At 46.0% G+C, this 19,409-nt stretch overlaps 1 protein-coding gene across 3 annotated transcripts; it reads left to right on the forward strand.

The window, feature by feature from the left end:
* The first annotated feature begins 655 nt into the window (after positions 1 to 655).
* Positions 656 to 16,475, forward strand: ZNF598 (zinc finger protein 598, E3 ubiquitin ligase). Of its 3 annotated transcripts, none has more exons than XM_050906049.1 (13): positions 656 to 879; positions 4,058 to 4,170; positions 5,591 to 5,720; positions 7,976 to 8,187; positions 8,746 to 8,963; positions 9,718 to 9,835; positions 10,270 to 10,311; positions 10,893 to 11,074; positions 12,346 to 12,418; positions 13,058 to 13,821; positions 14,837 to 14,972; positions 15,814 to 15,958; positions 16,094 to 16,475. In XM_050906049.1, exons 1-13 carry the CDS (start codon positions 694 to 696, stop codon positions 16,439 to 16,441), a joined length of 2,667 nt encoding a protein of 888 aa, XP_050762006.1. In that variant the 5' UTR covers positions 656 to 693; the 3' UTR covers positions 16,442 to 16,475. The 3 variants fall into 3 exon arrangements, with proteins under 3 accessions (XP_050762006.1, XP_050762007.1, XP_050762008.1); XM_050906050.1 differs by having other exon boundaries at positions 12,349 to 12,418; XM_050906051.1 differs by lacking the exon at positions 10,270 to 10,311.
* The last annotated feature ends 2,934 nt before the right edge of the window (positions 16,476 to 19,409 follow it).

The following is a 19,409-nucleotide window of genomic DNA, read 5'->3' on the forward strand; positions in this document are numbered from 1 at the left end:
CACGCTGCCTCACAGCCCCCCGCCGAAGGCGCAGGGCAGCACCCATGGGTGCCAGGAATGGGCCTGGAGTCCCCCGTCTCCCCACAGCCAAGGGTGCTGGGGCAGGGGCCTGGGGTCTCCCATCTCCCCACAGACAGGGGCTCCAGCTCCCCAGGGGCAGGCCCTGAGGTGACACAGCCCAGGCCGCAGCCGCCCAGCACTGCTCGGCCTCTCTCGGGACCTGCTCGGTTGCCACCGGGCAAGTGGCCGCCAAATGGCTCCTGCGGGTCGCCTCCACCTCAGGGGACACCACCGAGAGGCACCTAGAGGGGCTCTGCCGCGGAGGCGCTCCGGGCAGCGCTTCTCTATGGTCAGAGGCCTGCAAGAGCGAGGCTAGCGCGGCGCGGGGCCATGGGGCGCTCTGGGCTCTTCCTCTATGGTCGGGCGCTGGAGGACGCGGGGTGACGTCAGGAGGAGTGGCGCTCTAGCGGTCGTGGAGGGGGAGTAATTAGGGGCGTGAGGCGCCGCTCTAGGCGGAAACTCGATGGTCAGCCAGGCCGGCGTTGCGCCGGGGATCCGCGAGGGCGGCTCTCTATGGTCGGAAGCCGGGCGGAGAGTCGCGCGCCGGCCCGGTCGGCGCTCTAGGCCGCCTCTCGATGGTGCGGGCGGTTGCTAGGCGGTGCGGGGCCTAGGCCGCGGCGGGTCGGCGCCGCCATGGCCGCCTCGGCCTCCGGCGCGGCGGCGGGCCCCGCGGAGGGGTCGTGCGTGCTGTGCTGCGGAGAGCTGGAGGTGGTGGCGCTGGGCCGCTGCGACCACCCCATCTGCTACCGGTGCTCGGTGCGGATGCGGGCGCTGTGCGGCGTGCGGTACTGCGCGGTGTGCCGGGAGGAGCTGGGCCAGGTGAGGCCGGGACCGGCGCCCTCGCACCCGGCGGGGCCGGGCCGCTCCCCCCCCCCCCCCCCCGCCCGGTACCGGGGTCTGTCAGCGCTCCGCGGGGCTGGACTCGGGCCGGCTGCCGTGGAGAGCAGGGCCGCGGGGCGGGGGTGGCGGGGGGAGGCCTCGGGCTGGGCTGGGGCGGGAGTCGGGCCACGGAGCAAGTCGTGAAATGTGCTGAGTGGAGCCGGGGGGGGGGAACATCCCCCGGGCGGGAGCTTTCCGGGTTTCTCTGCCGTCTGCTTTGCTCCCCGTGGTGCGACTGCCGTTCAGAGGAGACGGGAGGCATGTTGGAAACAAAATATGAAGAAAATGGTATTTAAAGGCAGTATTTTTGTGTTTTTTAAATCAGCAGGGCTTGCTCTCCAGAGTTGGTATTACATCATCTCACGTAATGCGTGATAGGATGACTATCATCCTGCCGAATTCCTGGCTTGATTTTAAGCTTGGGGGAAGAACCTATTTTGTATTCTTCCAGGGCTTGCTCATGCCTTGCGTTACAGCTCGCTATGCTGCGCTTGCCTTCAGTTCCTGTTAGCGTGAGCTGTCTGTGGGGCGTATGCTTAAAAAGTAATTTCCCCTCGGTTACAATTTTTTTCTGATCGATTTCTGTTTGCCTCACGGCCCGCTGGTGCGATAGCGCAGGGCCCTGCTGCGGAGTTTGGGGGAAGCCGCTCTGATGCTGTGGCTCGGCTGTGCGGAGGGAGCCGAGGATTCGGTGCGGCGGTGAGCCGCGTGAAGAAAAGTCGTTCGAGGATGTTTGTGAGAACAAATCCTCACGTGTGAATTTGGTTTTGCAGAGCTGATGCAGAGAAAAAGCCTTTAAGAGGAAAAGAATTGGCACTGGCACTGAATGAAATATACTGAGATGGTTTAGGAGATGAAATAAAACAACTGTATCAGGGGAAGGGGGGTCTCCCCTTGGTGAAAGGAGAGCCCACCCCAACTAAACTGTTGGCGTTGGCTGCTTTTCATGTTGTTCACATTGTTGGAGGGATTGAAGATCTTGGGCTGCATGCTGAAGATCTTCAGACTTCGTGGAGGCCAGGAAGGTCAGCGTGGTTCTTACACAGAGCTTACTGGCGCATCAGTAGCCTCTGTGTACAGAAAGATACTCTGTGAAAGTAATTTTATCTCTGATCATCCTCTGAGGAGCTGCTGCTCCGTTCCTCCCGTCTTAGGAAGAAGCAAGCTGTGATGTTGCTCTTCATCCTTAAACCTGCTTTGTCTTAGGGTCACAGGTGGACTGTTAAATCTCGAGAGCTTTTCAATTTTGTAATATTGCTATATTATGTGGCCTGAACTTTGGTTCATTCAGCTGTCTTTCTCCCTCCTTTATTAACTGTTTAAAACAATCCTTTTATTATAATTGACTGAGAGGTCATTTTTAATGGCCGTGCTCTTTTTTTCCCCCTTAAGTGCCACTATAATACTGTTCTGTCTGTTCACCCATCTGCCCCAAGGAAAGAAAAAAAGATATTGCGGTGCATAAATCCCATCAAAACTGCTGTGGAATGAACTGAACGTATATGTAGGACCTAAAACCGGGTCTCTTAATTTGCAGAGGGTGTGTGTGGAATTAGCAGAGGCAAGTACGACACTACCGAATCTCAGCTGGTGTCGTACAGAGTAGTGTAGACCGAACTGGTAAGTGTGGCAGCGTAATGTCCAAAGGAAAGACACCTATAAAGATGAGTGGCAGCACAGGACATGACGGAGGCGAAAGCAGGATATACTTGTTATGGTAATGTGTGCTTTCAGTGATGCGTAACTGTTGCAGTGAGGTTAGGAAGGATTACTTGTTGACCTGTAAACTAACCCTGACGTATATTTGGATCAGGCTCAGAGGATCTGTCAGCGTGCTTGTTGTATGTGCGCGCGTGCGATTGTTCTTGGAACTGCTGTAGGAAATTGTGTCGGACTCCTGTGATAAAATCTACTTTTCAGCAATCCATTCCTCTCTTCTAAAACTCACTTCGGGCCGAAATGAAATGTCAATAAAACTTCACTAAATTTAAAACTAAATTTTTTAAATGATTGGAGTTAGACATAGTTGTCATCTATCCAACAAACTTAAACTTGTATTCTCTTTATTTAAGCTTGATATTTCAGCAAGTTGGGTGTGTTTTTTGTTTTGGTTAACTTAAAAGTAGCCCAGCTGTAAAGAAAGCTTTAAAAAAAACCCACAAAACCAGACACAAAAGACTTGTTCCACGGTATTTCACCCCAACAAGGGTAGAGGAGTGACTTAACAAGACTAAACTGTGTGCATATTAGATAATTGAATGCTTTTATTAAGGTTGTATTTCTAGATTTACGATGGTTACTGTAAGAACTGAAAGGTGATTACTGTGTGTGTGTCTCAGCCTTTCTGAGCTGGTGCAGGTAACTCCAGCGGTTCCATAAATGTTGCTGCTACCCCAGCAGTTCCCAAACTGGGAACGTGTGCTGGAGCAGACCAGTGGTAGGTGGCTTCTGAAGAAGGAGGTGATACTGTAAACGGCTGCAGCATGAGACCCAGGCTGCTTGGATGTCAGCGGGAGCAACTGTGAGCGAGCAGGTTCCCTTAGAAGGAATATGTGGTACAAATCATTTGGGAAGTGATGTAGCGTTTTGTTTCTCGTTTTCCTGGTGGTTAAGGAAAGAAGAAACAGGGGTTTCCCAGTCAGACTCTGAGTAATGTCGCTTTTCACTTACAGACTGTGGGTTTCTGTGTGATCTCCTACCAGGAGAAAGGAGGGAGCTGAGTGCAGGGCTCTTGACAGGCATTCGCTGCAGAAGGGGTTGAATTGGTTGAAGATATTTACTCTTAGCACAGCTGTGGTAGCAAAACATACCATAAAAGAGTTTCCTAATCTAGTTTAAAATCCAAAGACCAGGCTAGTCCGATCCACCTTTGTCTAAGCTGGCTCACTTGCTGGCAGTTGATAAGGAGCAGTCGCAGTGGCTTTGCTGACAGTTGTGGGGGCAGTAACCGGGGGTGGTGACGAGCAGCTGGGACCGACACAAAGCTCTGCAAGTGTTGTCCAAGCTTCAGGCTATGGCGAGTTCCCTCACAAACAAAGTTTGTGCTGAGGAGTTTATCTGGAATCCCAAAGACGCTGCAGCCTGAGCGGGCTCTCGCTGATTCTTGTGTTGCCTGCAGGTTGTCTTTGGACGGAAGCTTACGTCTTTCTCAACTATAGCACTTAACCAGTTGCAGCATGAGAAGAAATATGACATTTATTTTACGGATGGAGATGTTTATGCATTGTACAGGTGAGTACTGGAATCCTTTCTGTAACGTATCCCTAAAGCAGCATATTCTTATCTGCATTACGTGGCAGGAAATGCACGCTTTAGTAGAACAGTGGGGTTTTGTTTCATGGAATAGAGCGGCTGCCGTGCTGTGTACGTTAGTCACCGTGCCGCGCAGGTGGCTTTGGCAGGGTGAGAGGCTGGAGCGGCGCGGTTGGCGTGAACGTTCAGTACCACGGTCGGCAAAGGGAGCAGCTCCTCAAGGCTGCAGTGTTGGATTCATAATACAGAAGCGTTGCTCTGTCAATAAAAGTTGCTTTTTGCTTCTTTAGCAGCAGCAAGCTTGCTGAAAGGCTTTTCATTCCTTGCATGGCTGCTGTGGAAATCGGTAAAGACTGAATTACTATTATAATTGTAGTTATTGCTGTGCTGCGTAAGGACTAATCAAAACCAATTGTATGTACCAAACATTGTATGACAAGAAGAGCAACCTTGTCTGCCTACGAAGATCTTAATTCTAAATGGGAGAGAAAAAGGGTGAAGTAAAAAACCAGTGCAGAGTAAGAACTGTGGCATCAGCATCATGTTCTAAAAATATTTTTCATAACGTGCTTAGTTGGGAGGCTTTAAGATAATTAAAAGCAGTTAAAAGGAAAGAAGAGCAAAAAAAGATGAAACCATGCAGGCAGTGCTACCTTTTTCTTGGAGAATTGTGCATTAAATCCAACCTGATTTGGGCTAAGAATGTAGCTTTGCTGATACGTTTACAGTTTTGCATGACTTCATATTTATGGAATTGGGCAATGGGTTTAGTGAGCAGAATCAGTTGGAAGCATGTTCTGATTAATTATACACCAGCTCTGGGAATCGCGTTTGATGAAACGATTTTTGGAGGGTTGCTGAGATTACAGTTCCGTGGGCAACAATCAAGTGCGAGGAAGTGGGGTCTCCCACTGAGACCAGTGCTCTGTCTTCAGCTCTTATTGGGAATCATTGTGGGGTTTTTGTTTGGTTTTTTTTCCCCCCTCCTTTTGTATTACAATTCTTTATCTCTCCCCACTGTATTCTTCAGTTTCTGACAGTAGAAAGTGTAATTAAATAGGATGTGAATGTTGCATATATCAGCTGAATCTTCAGTAAGCAAGGGGTTTGTTGCATGGACATGTTCCAGTCCACTCAGTTTTATAGCGGCAGTGTATTACTTACACTGTGACTGTTCAGCTCTTCTCTTATGGTTGAAGCCTCTGTGTAATTTGGTTCTGTTCCTGACATATGACAAAGTATTCTTGGAATAAACAGGATGCTAACCTCATCACAGATTGCTGGGGGAGCTATAAAAATGCAGCCTTCTGCCACTGACCGAACATTTGTTTTTCGATAAAGATATCGGGTTGCTGAGAGGGAATCAGATAATTTTCAGGAAATCTTTCTTGTCCCTTAGGAAGCTGCTGCAGCACGAATGCTCTTTGTGTCCAGATGTGAAGCCATTCAACACCTTTGCAGATCTGGAACAGCACATGAGGAAGCAGCATGAACTCTTCTGTTGCAAACTCTGTGTTAAACACTTAAAGGTGAGCTAGTTCTATGTTTTAATGTGTGGGAAGGAGAGGTGCTTCCTTAGAAGACCTGCAAGAGTACTTGGGGAGGTGGGAAGAAAGGGGTGGCTGAACGGCACCGATTTATTTTTCTTACATTTCCTCTGTCTGCCTGCAGTGAGGCCAATTGCTTTGTTTTAAGTCTTCTTCCATAAACTGATTAATGAAGAAGGCCTGGAGATTCTCAGTGGATTATATTTTAAATTAAACCCAACCATATTAATAACCTTCTGATGTTAGCTCCTCTGCCACAATGTGTGTAAAGACCAAACCCTAAATGTCATATAGAAAGTTAATCCTGAGTCATAGGCAGCCTTTGTTACGACTGTACTGGTAGAGATTTGATGTCTGTTAAGACTTACACTCGTAATGACTACGAGCTAAAACTGTAACTTAAGAAAATACTTGTTGCCAGTTCAGAAAGCAGAATGCATCATGGAGTGATGGATTTATTTCTCAGATGAGAGTCAACGTGGCATTTACAGTTGGATCATGTAGAGGATGAGAATCCATCGTGCTGGTTTAATGACATATAATGATATTTTATTATCTTGTTTATTTGTTCAGAGCAAATTTCCTGTATCTTGTTGACTTGATTGGAAAATGAAACTCACTGTTGCCTGCAATTGAGGTCTGCTGTGTTTGATGTACACATGTAGAACGTGACCAGGGGCTGTTTTAAAATGTATTTTACAACCTGCTAAAGATAAAACAGTTACTGGAAAGCTGAGTTGTCTATGTCTGAAAAGGTGATGTGTATTGAGCCTTAAAACTACTCATTGTACCATCACCATCGTCATCCTTTTTTATTTTTTTTAATCCCACCCAAATTTCACTTCGAAGGGCTGGTGCTATGTCAGCCAGGCGATGCTTTTTCACGGTCTGAAAGTCAGAATTCTGCCTTTCCCTGGAGCTAGAGTGGTTTTTGTATTTCTGAATTACGTGTCAGACAAAATAAGCAGCTACTGTTAAGTGAATTCTAGGACTGCTAACCTCTGTGTCTAATAGTTGTCAGCATTCCTTATTGTTGTAGGAGGGAATTTAATGCATGAACGCATATTTTTAGAACTCATTACCCATGGTTTTGTATGTGTGTTTGTTTTCTCTGAAACCAATTAAATATCAAATCGGAGAAATGCATTTATCCTGTGGTGCCACAGTTGGTTTATGCCAACTGAACTGTAGTTTACTGCCGAAAGGGACAGGATCCAGAAGTGATCAGGTTGACCTGAATGAACGCTGATACGTTTGGGTTTTTTGCAGGGTTAGCTTTCAGTGAACTGATTTGACTCTTCCCTGTGGTCGTGCAATCACTAGAGCTAATTCAAGGGAAGTGGTCAGGGGAGGGCAAGACCACTTCTTTCGGTTGCAGTGTCCTTTGAGCTCTGGTGAAGAGGTGTTTCCACGGTTAGCTTAAGTAGCCAGCACTGAGGGAACCTGTTTGTCTCTCCCAGAGAATTCACAAACAATATTAGAACTTGCTGGCTTTTAATTTCAGAATATTGCAGAGATCTTTATTTCGCAGAAAAAAGCTCCATATTACTAGTACCCACTGAAAAGAAGTTCTTAAACTTGCAGAAGGTTCAGTCCATCAACCCTGGATAAGTCAAATGAACCTTTTCCCAGAACAAGTTAACAGTCCTTGTCTAGGCGAGAAATAAAGAATATTTTGTTCTCAAGGCTGTGTTGGTCTTTTTGGCATCTTCAGAACCCTTCCTACCAAAATAGCTCACATGTTAGTAGGGACAGGAGATTGGCTTATCATACAAAATTTGTTCACTGAACTATATCCTTTGTATGTAGCTACCTTGGGGTAGTTGCTATGTGAGGACAGTAAAACAGCTCACTTCTGGTTTATGGGTTTTTTTAGTTTGAGTATGCAAAATACTGTATGTTCATAAATACATATTTAGGATTTTTTTTTTCCCCACCAGAGATTATAATTTAAAGTTTGTTGCATTGTGGTAATACACAAAAAAAACCATGAAAGGGAAAAAGGTGAATTAGATCTGTTTCCAGTGTTCAAACTGAGTGAAATGCGAGTTAGATTTAATTTTGGATCTATCACTTGAATTTTGTTTCATATTCACTGAAAATTTTAGGCGTTGGTTGTCAAATTGCGTCTTTTGGAAGCAAATCTTCCACTCCTACAAATGAACAAGTTGTGCACAACCCAGCTTATTCCATTTTGTTCTCTGTTCACAAGTAGTAATACATATATATTTCTTCAGATTTTTACTTATGAACGGAAGTGGTATTCTCGTAAGGACCTCGCCCGTCACCGAATCCATGGAGATCCAGATGACACCTCTCATCGTGGGCATCCCCTGTGTAAATTTTGTGACGAGCGTTATTTGGATAATGATGAGTTACTGAAACACCTAAGACGAGATCATTATTTTTGTCACTTCTGTGACTCTGACGGTGCTCAGGAATACTACAGGTTTGTGCAAGCAGTTTATTCCTCTTTCTGTAGCTTAAATTTTGAGGAAAAAAATTGCTTGGGTCTGCTTTGAATTTTGGGGAAAGTAGTGCTTGAAGACAGAGGGCAAGAATGTGAGCAGGTTGGCTGCAGTCTCTTTTGTTCCTCAAACCAATAGCCAAAGTAATCACTTTCTGTCTAGTTCATGTTTTAAAGTTATCTTCATTAATGTTAAACATTAAAAGGTACATTTTGCAGCATGACAGCAGCTGTCTGCAGCTGTCTAGCGTGTTAACTCTCATGCTGCAAAGTTCACGTGCAAAGCAGATAGAAGTTTTCTTTTATGAAATACATGCCTTATACAGCTGGACGCGATAAGTATCAGCCAGTAGGTTTAGTTTAACATCTGGGATCATACATTAAGGTCTATGTTGACTGTACACAGCTGGAAAGCTTGCCTGGGGATAAAGAAAGAACCAACCGCCTAGGCTTGTCTTCACTTCATCTTGTAAGAGTAGCCGTATACCGCTAGTACAATATGTTGGGAAGGTTGCAGCTCAGCCTCTTTTCTCTTTCCAGTGATTATGAATACCTTCGTGAACACTTCCGCGAAAAGCACTTCCTTTGCGAAGAGGGACGGTGCAGCACAGAACAGTTTACCCACGCTTTCCGCACCGAAATAGATTATAAAGCGCACAAAACAGCCTGCCACAGCAAGAACAGGGCAGAGGCCAGGCAGAACCGGCAGATAGACCTTCAGTTTAACTATGCTCCTAGGCACCAGAGGAGGAATGAGGGTAAGCGTGGCTGGGGGATGAGGTGCACAGAAACATACTCGTTCTTACTGCTTTGAGGGTTTTCGAGAACATCTGGTGAACATTTCCTCGCCAGGAGGAAGTTCTTTACAAAGAGAGTGGGCAAGCCCTGGAACAGGACCCTGAGAGGTTGTGGAGTTTGTCCTTGAAGATGAGCAGAACTCGAGCGGACAGGGCTCTGGGCAACCTGATGTAGTTTCAGAGTTGGCCTTGCTTTGAGTGAGGGGATGGAGCAGATGACATCCAGAGGTCTCTTCCTGCCTAAATTTTTTTACGATTTTTTCCTCTGTGTCTGGATTTAATGGTGATAACATAATTTTAGGAAAATTGCTGACTTTCTTCTCCAATTTGTAATTACATGAGTGACTTCTATTACAGTTAATACAAAGTAGTGATGAAGATGGAGCATGAGACCAGAGTAGCATATCCACTTAGGAGTGCAGCGATCAACATACGTAAGAACTTTTCTTCTGTGTGGAACTGGATGTAGAGAGATCTCTGCATTAAAAAAAAACTTACTCAAAACTCGCATCACAGGTTACAACACGTGGAATTCGTATACTGCAAAATATATTTCAATGTAGCAATCCTGAAGGTTATATAGACTGCTTAATCATCAGAAAGAAATCAAGATAGATTTGTCCGTGCTAGTATATTTTTGCTTTTTTTCAGGCATAGTGTGATGCCCAGATTAGAGAAATAACTTTGAGAGTGATCAACCATCCCTCCTGTTTAGGTGTTATAGGTGGAGAGGACTATGAAGAAGTTGACAGGTATAACAGGCAAGGGAGGTCGGGCAGATTGGGCGGCCGAGGAAGTCAGCAAAACAGAAGAGGCAGCTGGCGATACAAGAGGTGAGTAGCACAACATTTTGTGGATTTTTATTGCTGCTTAGTGTTGTTTTTTACTTACTAATTAACAATGTTTTGGTGGACCAGGAGGAAGGAAGGAGGTACAAAGTTTGGAAGCCTCCATAGTGAATCCTTGAGAGTAGAACTAGCTTTCAGTCTAAGCTTGCGTGCTGACTACATGCTTGGTCAAAGTGAAATTATTTTGTGTGAAGTTTCAGCTCTCTGGAGTTGACACAGGAAGCAAACAAATGTAATCTTCAACTTGTGGGTTAAATACTCAGAATCCTAAATTAATTTCAGCAACTGTTTTTATGCTAACTTTTCTAAATAGGATTTTCTGAAGTAAGTGACAAGTGTTTGCAGGTTTAATGGACTTTTTGGTCTGGGTAATCATGAAGTTCCTGTTCTAAGGACCATGCTTTTCATTGAACTAACAGATCTCTGTGTGGCCAGACTGAGTGCTTTGGAAAAAGAAGAGGGTTAAGTATTGAAATGAAATTTTGCATTTATATGTCTCTTCATCCACACAAGACCTGAGCGCTTTATACGTACCGCACATCTATTTTTCTTCTTTTTCTCACTGGATGGTCAGCTGGTTCATTACTGGTGACTTCCCTGGGGGAAAAAGTCCATCTCTAAACACTTATATGTTGGTGTCGCATGTGGATCGTGCATGTGTTGAGAGTTCATGACAAACCATATTTCAAAGAATTACTGTGGCCTACAAGTATGATTTCATACGTTTGAAAATGAGCGGGAGAGACAGGTTTTTCCCCATGCATCCTTGGTACTGTCTCTCCCGGTTCACCCCGGTTTCTTCTGGCCTGGATTGTTATTACCACACGTAGAACTTGCAAATCCAGGGGTGAATGTTGCCTGTCTCACCAGCCGGCGCCAGGGTGTATTGGAGCGGTGGGTTCCTTTTAGCCTTCTCAGCAGGTGGCAGCACAAGATCAGGGACAGTCGTCGGAGCTGACACCGCAGAGGTGAGAGCTGGAGTGAGACAAAGCTCCTCCGTAATCCGTACTGTTTGACCAAGAAAATCTGCCCTGTCCTGTAGGGAGGAAGAAGACAGAGACGTTGCAGCGGCAGTCAGGGCGTCTGTAGCAGCTAAACGGCAAGAGGAGAAAAAACGGGTAGAAGACAAAGAGGACAGCAGCAGTAGAGGTAAAAAGGAGGACTTGAGGGATTCTGAAGTGCTCAGCTCCAAACGTGTGCCAAAGTCTTCAAATGATGCTACAGGTTAGTGTTGAACACGTTCTGCAGCTGCAGGGAGGCATGGTGGGTCTGGAGATCAGCCCGGCAAAAGTGGGAATCGCCATCCGTTCTTCTCAAAAGCTGGTGGATGTGGATAGAGCTATGCAGAATCTTGATCCAGCAACACGGATTTGCAGTGAAACGTGTCCGAGGGGGCTGGGGTTCCTGCAGCAGGTTATACCTGACATGGAGCTGGGTAGAAATATCAAATGCAATTAACATATGACAGTATGTCTGATGTTCCATGCAAATCAGTATAATTTAAGAATGTGCCATTTCCTACTGTAGCATGCAAGAACTGATTTATTGCGATGCTTGAGCTGAGTTTCCCCTTTTTTGAGAACAAGTTATTCCCAGTAAAAGTTTAGAACTGGTGAAAACAAACCTTTAACTGTTTTGACCCAGGTCCAGTTTGGGGCAAATAAATACGATGCAGTGGTGTTTTGATACTACTGTTGCTCCAAATCCATTTTCCACTGTGTTATTGCTCCTACAACGGGATTTCCACTTAAAGATTATGCGCTTTCATTATGAACTCAGAGCTGCTGAGAGCTCTGTTTGGTTAACGGGTGCAGCTCAGTGGGGGATGGCAGACAGGGTTATCTCCCCCAGCTGCCTGCCCAGCTTTTGCTGCATGCATGTCAAAGCTGGTATCAATCTGTCCCTGAACAATCCGCAGCACAGGATTTGGATTTTTAAGGCAAATCTAAATTGGGAATGAGTTATGTTTCAAGGTAAAATGACTGCCTGGGAACTAATTGCTGAGCAGCTTGGGCAACTGTGCAGCAGAGGTGTGACGGACTGCTCAGAGGAGCAGCTTTGCAAATGAAGAAGCGTTGGCGTACGTCAGTTGGAGCACTGAGGCTCTGATGAACATCCTGACCCTGCGCAGGCAGTTGAGTGCTAGGCGCTGGTCGAAGCGTGGAGCAGACAGCTGGGGGCATTGGCAGCTCAGTCCCTAGAGGGTTCCCTCACAAAGTACTTACCGACCAATGTTTTGCTCGTGTTGAGTAGCGTGGATTTCCCGTATGCTACAGCCGGTGTGCGATGACATAATGGTGAATGCAATTGACTGAAGGAAAGAGGGATGCATGGATTTAAATTGTCCTTTTGGAATGTCACAGTTCATGACATCATCAGCTGCTGAAAATAGGACTTGTTAATGCTGCTGTCATGTTCATTGATAGCTTCCACTCTGAAATGAATGGATTTTAGTTGAAAACATTTCTTTGCTCTTTTTGTCAATATTCCAAAAGAAGCAGCTGCTAATGGTGCTTTAAGCCAAGATGACTTTCCAGCAATTGGTTCAGCAGCGGGACCTCTGCAAGGGTAAGTTTGTGCAAGGCTGCAGCAATGAGAAAGCAGATTTAGGAACTTACTTATGTTCTGCATTTCTGGAGAAAATAATTTTACAGGTCACTTAAACTACAAATGCTTCCCCCCTGCCCTGGCCCCCTTCTGCCTCGAGCTGTTTCTGTGCTAGTCACCTGCATGAACAGCGTCGGTTGTTGCTTCAGTTCATGGCTTGATCTTTTGGCGGTGCAATTTCAGGGAAATTCTCAATGTTCTCCATTCCAGCCATTTTTTAACTCGAGGTTTTATCTTGAAGGAGCTGTATACTGTGAGTTTTAAAATTTATCATGTCCTGAAATCGGTGAGGATTAGAATAGTGCCTTTGCAGGACGTGGCAGCTCGAATGCACGTGTGTGTACAGCTCTGGTCAAGGTGAGGTGTACTAAGACAGTACCGATAACACAGCAAGGCTAGTGTGACTTCTTTGAGGAGCCCCATTCCAGACACAGTTGACAAGCCCGAGTGCATTTGCATCCTGTGAAGTTAGGTCAGTTTTGCCACCCTAAGGGATAGTTTGAGGAAGACTGCAGTCAGGCATGGAGCTCGTTCTGCCTGTTGGAGTTGTGCTGCCTCTGCAGCACTGGTGTAACGGGGTGTACCCTTCCTTTCTTACAGCTCTGCCCAGCTAGCAGCGGTTAAGCTTAAAGAAGAAGATTTCCCAAGCTTGTCATCCTCTGCAGCACCCACCATCTCTTCTGGGATGTCTTTGACGTATACAGCGACTGCAAAGAAAACAGCTTTCCAAGAGGAGGATTTTCCAGCTCTGGTGTCCAAAATGAGGCCTAACAATAAAACAGTAACTAACATCACATCTGCATGGAACAATGGTTCCAATAAAAATGTGGTCAAAGCCATCAGCAACCCCTGTGTAAACCAGATAGCCAAAAAAACATCCTCCTTGAATAGCACTAAAGGAAATAAGAAGAGCAATAAACTCTCTCAGTCAGACGATGAAGACAGCGGTAGTGGCTTGACAACCCAGGAGATCAGAAACACGCCGACAATGTTTGATGTATCGTCCTTGCTGGCAGCTTCTACCTCACAAACTTTTACGAAAGTGAGCAAGAAAAAGAAGGTGGGGGTTGAGAAGCAGAGACCGTCGTCCCCACACGTGTTACAGGAGACGTCGTTTCCCAGGTCATCGACTGAAAAGCTGCCAGAAGCCGAGCAGGCAGCAAACGCATCCTCTGCTCTTCACGCCCCTGACAGATCCGCAACTGTCATGAATGGTCATTTGGAAAAATCGTTAGTGATCTGTAGTACACCCAAAGAGCCCCCTGGCCTTAAAAAGCCCACAGTGACTAACAAATGCCCTTTACCTCAGGAAGACTTCCCAGCTCTTGGGAGCTCAGGATCAGCTAGAATGCCCCCGCCACCAGGTAAGCACTGCAGGATACGGCCAGCTTTGCTTGGCTGTAGCTCAGAGAAACGTGGCACGTGGGTGAGATGTATAAACTGCTCCTTCTGGCCCTCGTGTGTCGAGCAGTTCTGCCGCCACGTGCTAGGTTAGGCTTTGAAGTTTAAAAAGGCAGTCTGGGCGACAGGGATGGGCTTGAATGGCCTCTGTGACCCACGGCTGCAGCGGTGGCAACGTTGGGGATACCTCTGCTCCGTGCAGCTGCAGGTGTCTGCTCTCTGGGGGTGGCTCACAGATGAGCAGCCGGTCTTTACCTGTCAGTGCTTTTCTGATGAGTCATGGCTGACACATATCTGTGCTTTTGTGCTTTAAAATCGAGTTTGGAAGCCCCGGCGGGCAGAGGGAATCTCTCCTTAGCTGTGACCTGTGCCTGCTGGTACTTGTCAGTTGGCTTGCTCGGTCGCTTTTGTTCTGTGTTTGCAGAGATTTAATGCCCGTGCTTTTAGCGGTGCCATAATCTTGTAAAACTGGAGTTACATAGCAACAAACGTGACTTACAGTGGTTTTAATGAAAGTAGCATCGCATCAGGAGGTGCTTGCCTAGCTGTTTTGTTCTGTGCTGCTCTGCAGATATTGCTCGGTGGAGTATGCTAGAACGTGCGATGCCTAGTGCTGTTGTGACTTCTGGAGTGATTTCTGTTCACTTCAATAACGTAAAAGTGTTTTTCATTGTGAGTTTGAGTGTTGTTTTTTTTTTTTAATTATTTTCTATTGAAAAAGTAAATAGTTAAAGCGCTTTCTCTGTAGAGTAACATCAGCCACTATGAAGTGCTTCTTGACCTGACGGTTAAGGCAACAGATTTCCACTTCTCTAATTTTTAGGTTTTTTCCCAATATAGTGATGTCTGCACTGCTGACTCTTACTTCTTAGTGCTTCTGGAGAGTACGTCAGGCCACTGGTGTTCATTTTAGACGGTGCTGTGTGGGTGCCACAGATAGGTGCTCTAACTTCCTGCCCGTTCTCTGCTTTCGTTTAGGCTTTAACACTGTGGTGCTATTAAAGAGTCCTCCTCCGCCTCCGGGACTGTCGGTGCCTGTTAGTAAACCCCCTCCAGGTTTTGCTGTTATTCCATCCACCAATATCTCTGAACCTGTCACTACATCTTTGAAAGAGTAAGTAAAAGTCCTTTGAGTTAGAGATACTTTACACATTACTTCTCAGTTATGTCATAAGGGTTTCAAGTAACGCGTGAAATAACTCTGAGGGGATTATTCTAAAGAGGTGCCGCTGCAGAGGCCAGTCGCCTCATTGTTCCCGTTGGGGAGTCCCGTGGCCGTTGTGGGCTGGATTCGGGAGAGCTGGCTAAAAGAAAGCACAAGCGTTGTGTGGATTCAAGTCTGAGGAAGTGAAAACCCGTGCAGTGTGGCAGCTCAGACTTTTGTCTTTTCTAGATTTATTTGGAAATGTGCAGCTTCAACATATTTCTTAACCTTTCCATTGATTCTGTCTGAGTCCCAGAAGCAAGGAGCTGAAGCATGTTTTCCTTGGTGACCTCTAAATGCCTTCCTTGCTCTGATCCCTCCAGTAGCTGGTCTCTGGCCGGGGCCCTTCTGGGCTAGAGAGATGAGTTTATGGGAAAAGGGGAAGGGAAAATTTGTGTAAGTTTAATACCAACATCTGTATTAATCTGTTTGGTTTTATTCACAGTGCAGTCTTCGTTGCTTGTGTCTTTTTAGTGAACCTGGCTTACAAAACAGCTAGTCAAGACTATGTTAAACTTGCATTTTAAATATTCTGTCCAGGTAAAGCTGCAATCTGATACAGTAATCCCACAGGACACATTTCATCGTCCTGTCAAGATTGCTGTGTGCTGCTTATAGTAATTGCACGTGTAGTCGGGTGGAGAAAGGGAGTGCATCCTATAGAAGAGAACAGCCATATAATATATCTCCCACTGCATCTTTGTATAACACGAAGGAATGTCAAAGTCACTTTTGGTCTTTCCAAATGCAGGCCAAAATCCTGTCACGGATCGTACTTGATACCGGAAAACTTTCAGCAAAGGAATATTCAGCTAATACAATCTATTAAAGAATTTCTTCAAAGCGATGAGTCCAAGTTCAATAAATTTAAAACTCATTCTGGGCAATTCAGACAGGTGAGTGGGCAAGAACCTTCGGATTCCCGAAACCTTCCTCTCTGGGAGAAAGTGAATCCCAGTGGATTTTTTTAATCTATATTTTTTTTTTTTTTTTTTTCCCCCCTAATTATTCCAATTCTCTTTTCACTGAAGGGTCTGATTTCTGCAGCACAGTATTACAAAAGTTGCCGAGACCTGCTTGGAGATAACTTCAAGAAAATTTTTAACGAGTTGTTGGTGTTGTTGCCGGACACAGTTAAGCAACAAGAACTGCTTTCTGCTCACAACGATTTCAGAATCAAAGAAAAACAAAGCTCAAACAAACCCAAAAAGAACAAAAAGAATGTTTGGCAGACGGACTCCAACTCTGATCTCGACTGCTATATCTGCCCAACGTGTAAGCAAGTACTAACTCAGAAGGACGTTGTCACCCATAAAGCTTTGCATATTGAGGATGAGGAGTTCCCTTCCTTACAAGCGATCAGCAGAATCATCAGTTAGCTTTCCTGGCGACCAATAAAGCAGTCTCTGTCTCTGAATATGCACTTTTTGGAATGAGGTTTGGCAGTGTAGTGTGGCTGAGAGCCGGTGCCAGCCGAGTGGTCAGGTAACTGTTAGAGAGCCCTCTCAGTGCCGTTCGTAAATACCGTGCAAAGGGATCACCGGACCGCGCCGTAGCTAACTAACATCCCGAGTCTGAGCTTCCGAAACGCCTGAGTAGAATTAGGCCGAAATGGCAGGGTGGGCAGGCAGGGGGTCACCCTTCTCCTGTAACATGCGATAGCTGAGGAAATACTTCCTGATCTGAAGACTGACAGGGGACACAATAGGGGAATAAGCGTCTGGTTGGGGTTTCTTCTTTCTTTTTTCGGGGGGTGGGGTGGGGGAAGATGATGAATCACTGAAATGAACGGAAGCAGAAGTGGCTTCCCTTATAATACTCTGATTTTATTTTTTTTTTTTTGTGCTATTTCTGTGACCACAAAGATCACAGTAGTCAGGGGTACAAAGGTGCAGAAAAGGAAAAGATGCTACTCACTGGTGAGTAAGACCATTACAGCTGCGTGTCTGTAAACGTTGGGCCGCTCATATAGCAAAGAAAATTCCTGTCCGAAAACGGAATTAATTCTACTACTTGAAGAATCGGACTGATCTGTGCGATTAGTTGAACGTGAGATTTGAAGTTGCCTCTGACCTTTTACGTACCATGTTCTTTAAAGAAACTTCTTTTGTAGCACTGCATGTAGAATAATAACGTTAAGGCTTTACTTCCTGTAAAGCACACTTCACCGTAATTTTATTTAATGACTGCCATGTTTCTAATTTCTTGGATGTGTTAATGGTGGTAGCTCCAAGCAACAGCATATTGGGACATTAAATGCTGCTGATCACTGACCATGTTTATCTGCAGTGCCTTTAAGTGCATTTATCTGTTTACAGTGGTCTGCACTAACAAGGATAAATATTCAGACTGTACGGAGCGTTTGCATCCTGCACCTCCCTTGGCGATATCGGTCTGAAGTAGCTGTGCTTCTGTTGCTTGGCATCTCTAAATTCCACCTCTCGGAGACAAGAGGGGAGCCTGTTCATCGCCTGAAGTCACTCCTCCAGCAGCAGCTGTGACGCGATGGAGCGACAAGAGTCCTCCCTGCAGTGCACTTTCACGGCTGTAATTCCGCGTCTGATTCTCTCCCAGCCTGGCAGACCACGTTTAGTTCTTTTTAACACGTAGGAATAAAGTTGAAATTAATTTATGTAACTTTTAGTGACGAAACACTGCTTTTATATAAGCATCATTTCTATGAAATTGAGCTCAGAGTATTACTGAAGAGCTAGTCCTGGCTACAGAAAGTTTTCCTTGCCTTACACTTTTTATTTTTGCTTGCTGTCAGCCTGCAAAGTGCTTTTGGTTCTTCGAATAACTAAGACCCTTTTGAATACCTGACCGTGTTGTATTCAGCGCAGGGGCCAGGCTGCGCGCCCTGAAATGGGGCTGGGTGGGGAGGATTATGTGGCTGCATGGCTGTTTATAAAATGCATGAATACGTGACAAGTCGTAAACGCTTCCGTGTTCCCGCTTCAAGCAGAGCGGGGAGCGATGCCGGTGACGCTACCGCGACACGACCGGCGGCAGCGGCGGAGCTTGGGTTTGACGCCAGCTGCCCGCACCGCTTCGGTCAGCACCTGAGCTACGGTGTCAGCTCTTCTCCCTGCCTCCTCCTCTGGATTGTAAAGTTCCGGGGAACCAAAATGCGCATTCCCTGCGGGAGTCTCTCAGTCTTCCCTTGGTTCTCAGTTAATTTCTTCTGCGGTAGCAGAGCCGTGATTGCCACCGGGTGGGCACTGCTGTAAGTTTCCTCGAGGTGATCCATCTCTTCGGCCTGATGATGCAGTTTCCTTGTTCCTTGTGCTCACCTGATTAAATAAAGTATTACCAAATTTTTTTCAGGCCGCTTCTATTTGTTTTTAACTCTTTATTGAAAATAAGTTGCAGTTGGTACACGGACACTGGAAATACATAATCACAGCTTGTTCTCTCAAAAGATATTTTTATATATATAATATACAAAAGTTGTAAACATTTTAAACTTATTTCCGTACACGGTCCACTTTATACTACAACGCACATAAGGTTAGTGACAACTGCAACTCTTTGAAGCGGTCTGCTTATACAGAGGTATCTGCAAAAAAAACCAAAACCCTTCAATTTGCAAACCACGTTTGGTATTGGTTTAAAACCCTTAAAGAATCTGAGGTTTAAATGCATATTGCAACAAAATACAGGCAGCTGAACTTGGGTTTCGAGTTGATACAGTGAAGGCTGTTCCTGAGCCTCACCGGCGGTGGGAGAGGGTCTTCTGCCACACACAGCTTCCCAACGCTATCTGGAAAAGGACTGGGAATAAAGCGGAGCGGAACTGGACCCATCCGCTCTCCCCACCGCACTTCGGGAAAACAAAGGCTGAAAAGGAAGTCTGCAAATGCAGTAGCTTTTATGGAGAGAAATACCGGTCCCACAAAAGTAACGATGTGATTTACTCCCGAACAGAGAGCGACCGCAGCTTAGTTTTGTTTCCGTGACCTCACCGCTGCGGCAGGCAGAGCGAAGCGTGAGCCAGCCCCGCGCCCTTCGGGGGGCTGGCTGCGGGGAGAGCCGGGGACGAACGACCCCGGTACGGAACTGCTGGTCGACAGAAGTCGAAAAGAAATGCCATAGTTGTCGCTTGCTCTTGTAGCGTGAACTGATGGGAAACTCATCCTACGCAGTGGCCGGGCAGAACAGCCGGTGAAATCCCAACTGCGCGTGGACGTGACAAAGGGAGAGGTCTGCTCGAACGGCACGAGATGATGCAGGAGCACTGTAATGGGGGGAGATCAGCTAAGCAAAACTTCTGCCCCGCTAGGAATAGCTTAAAACGTTGGGAAAAAATTCTGATTCTTTCAAATCTTTTAATATGCTTAAAATAAA

Source organism: Gymnogyps californianus, chromosome 15 (assembly GCF_018139145.2).
Source record: "Gymnogyps californianus isolate 813 chromosome 15, ASM1813914v2, whole genome shotgun sequence".
NCBI lineage: Eukaryota > Metazoa > Chordata > Aves > Accipitriformes > Cathartidae > Gymnogyps > Gymnogyps californianus.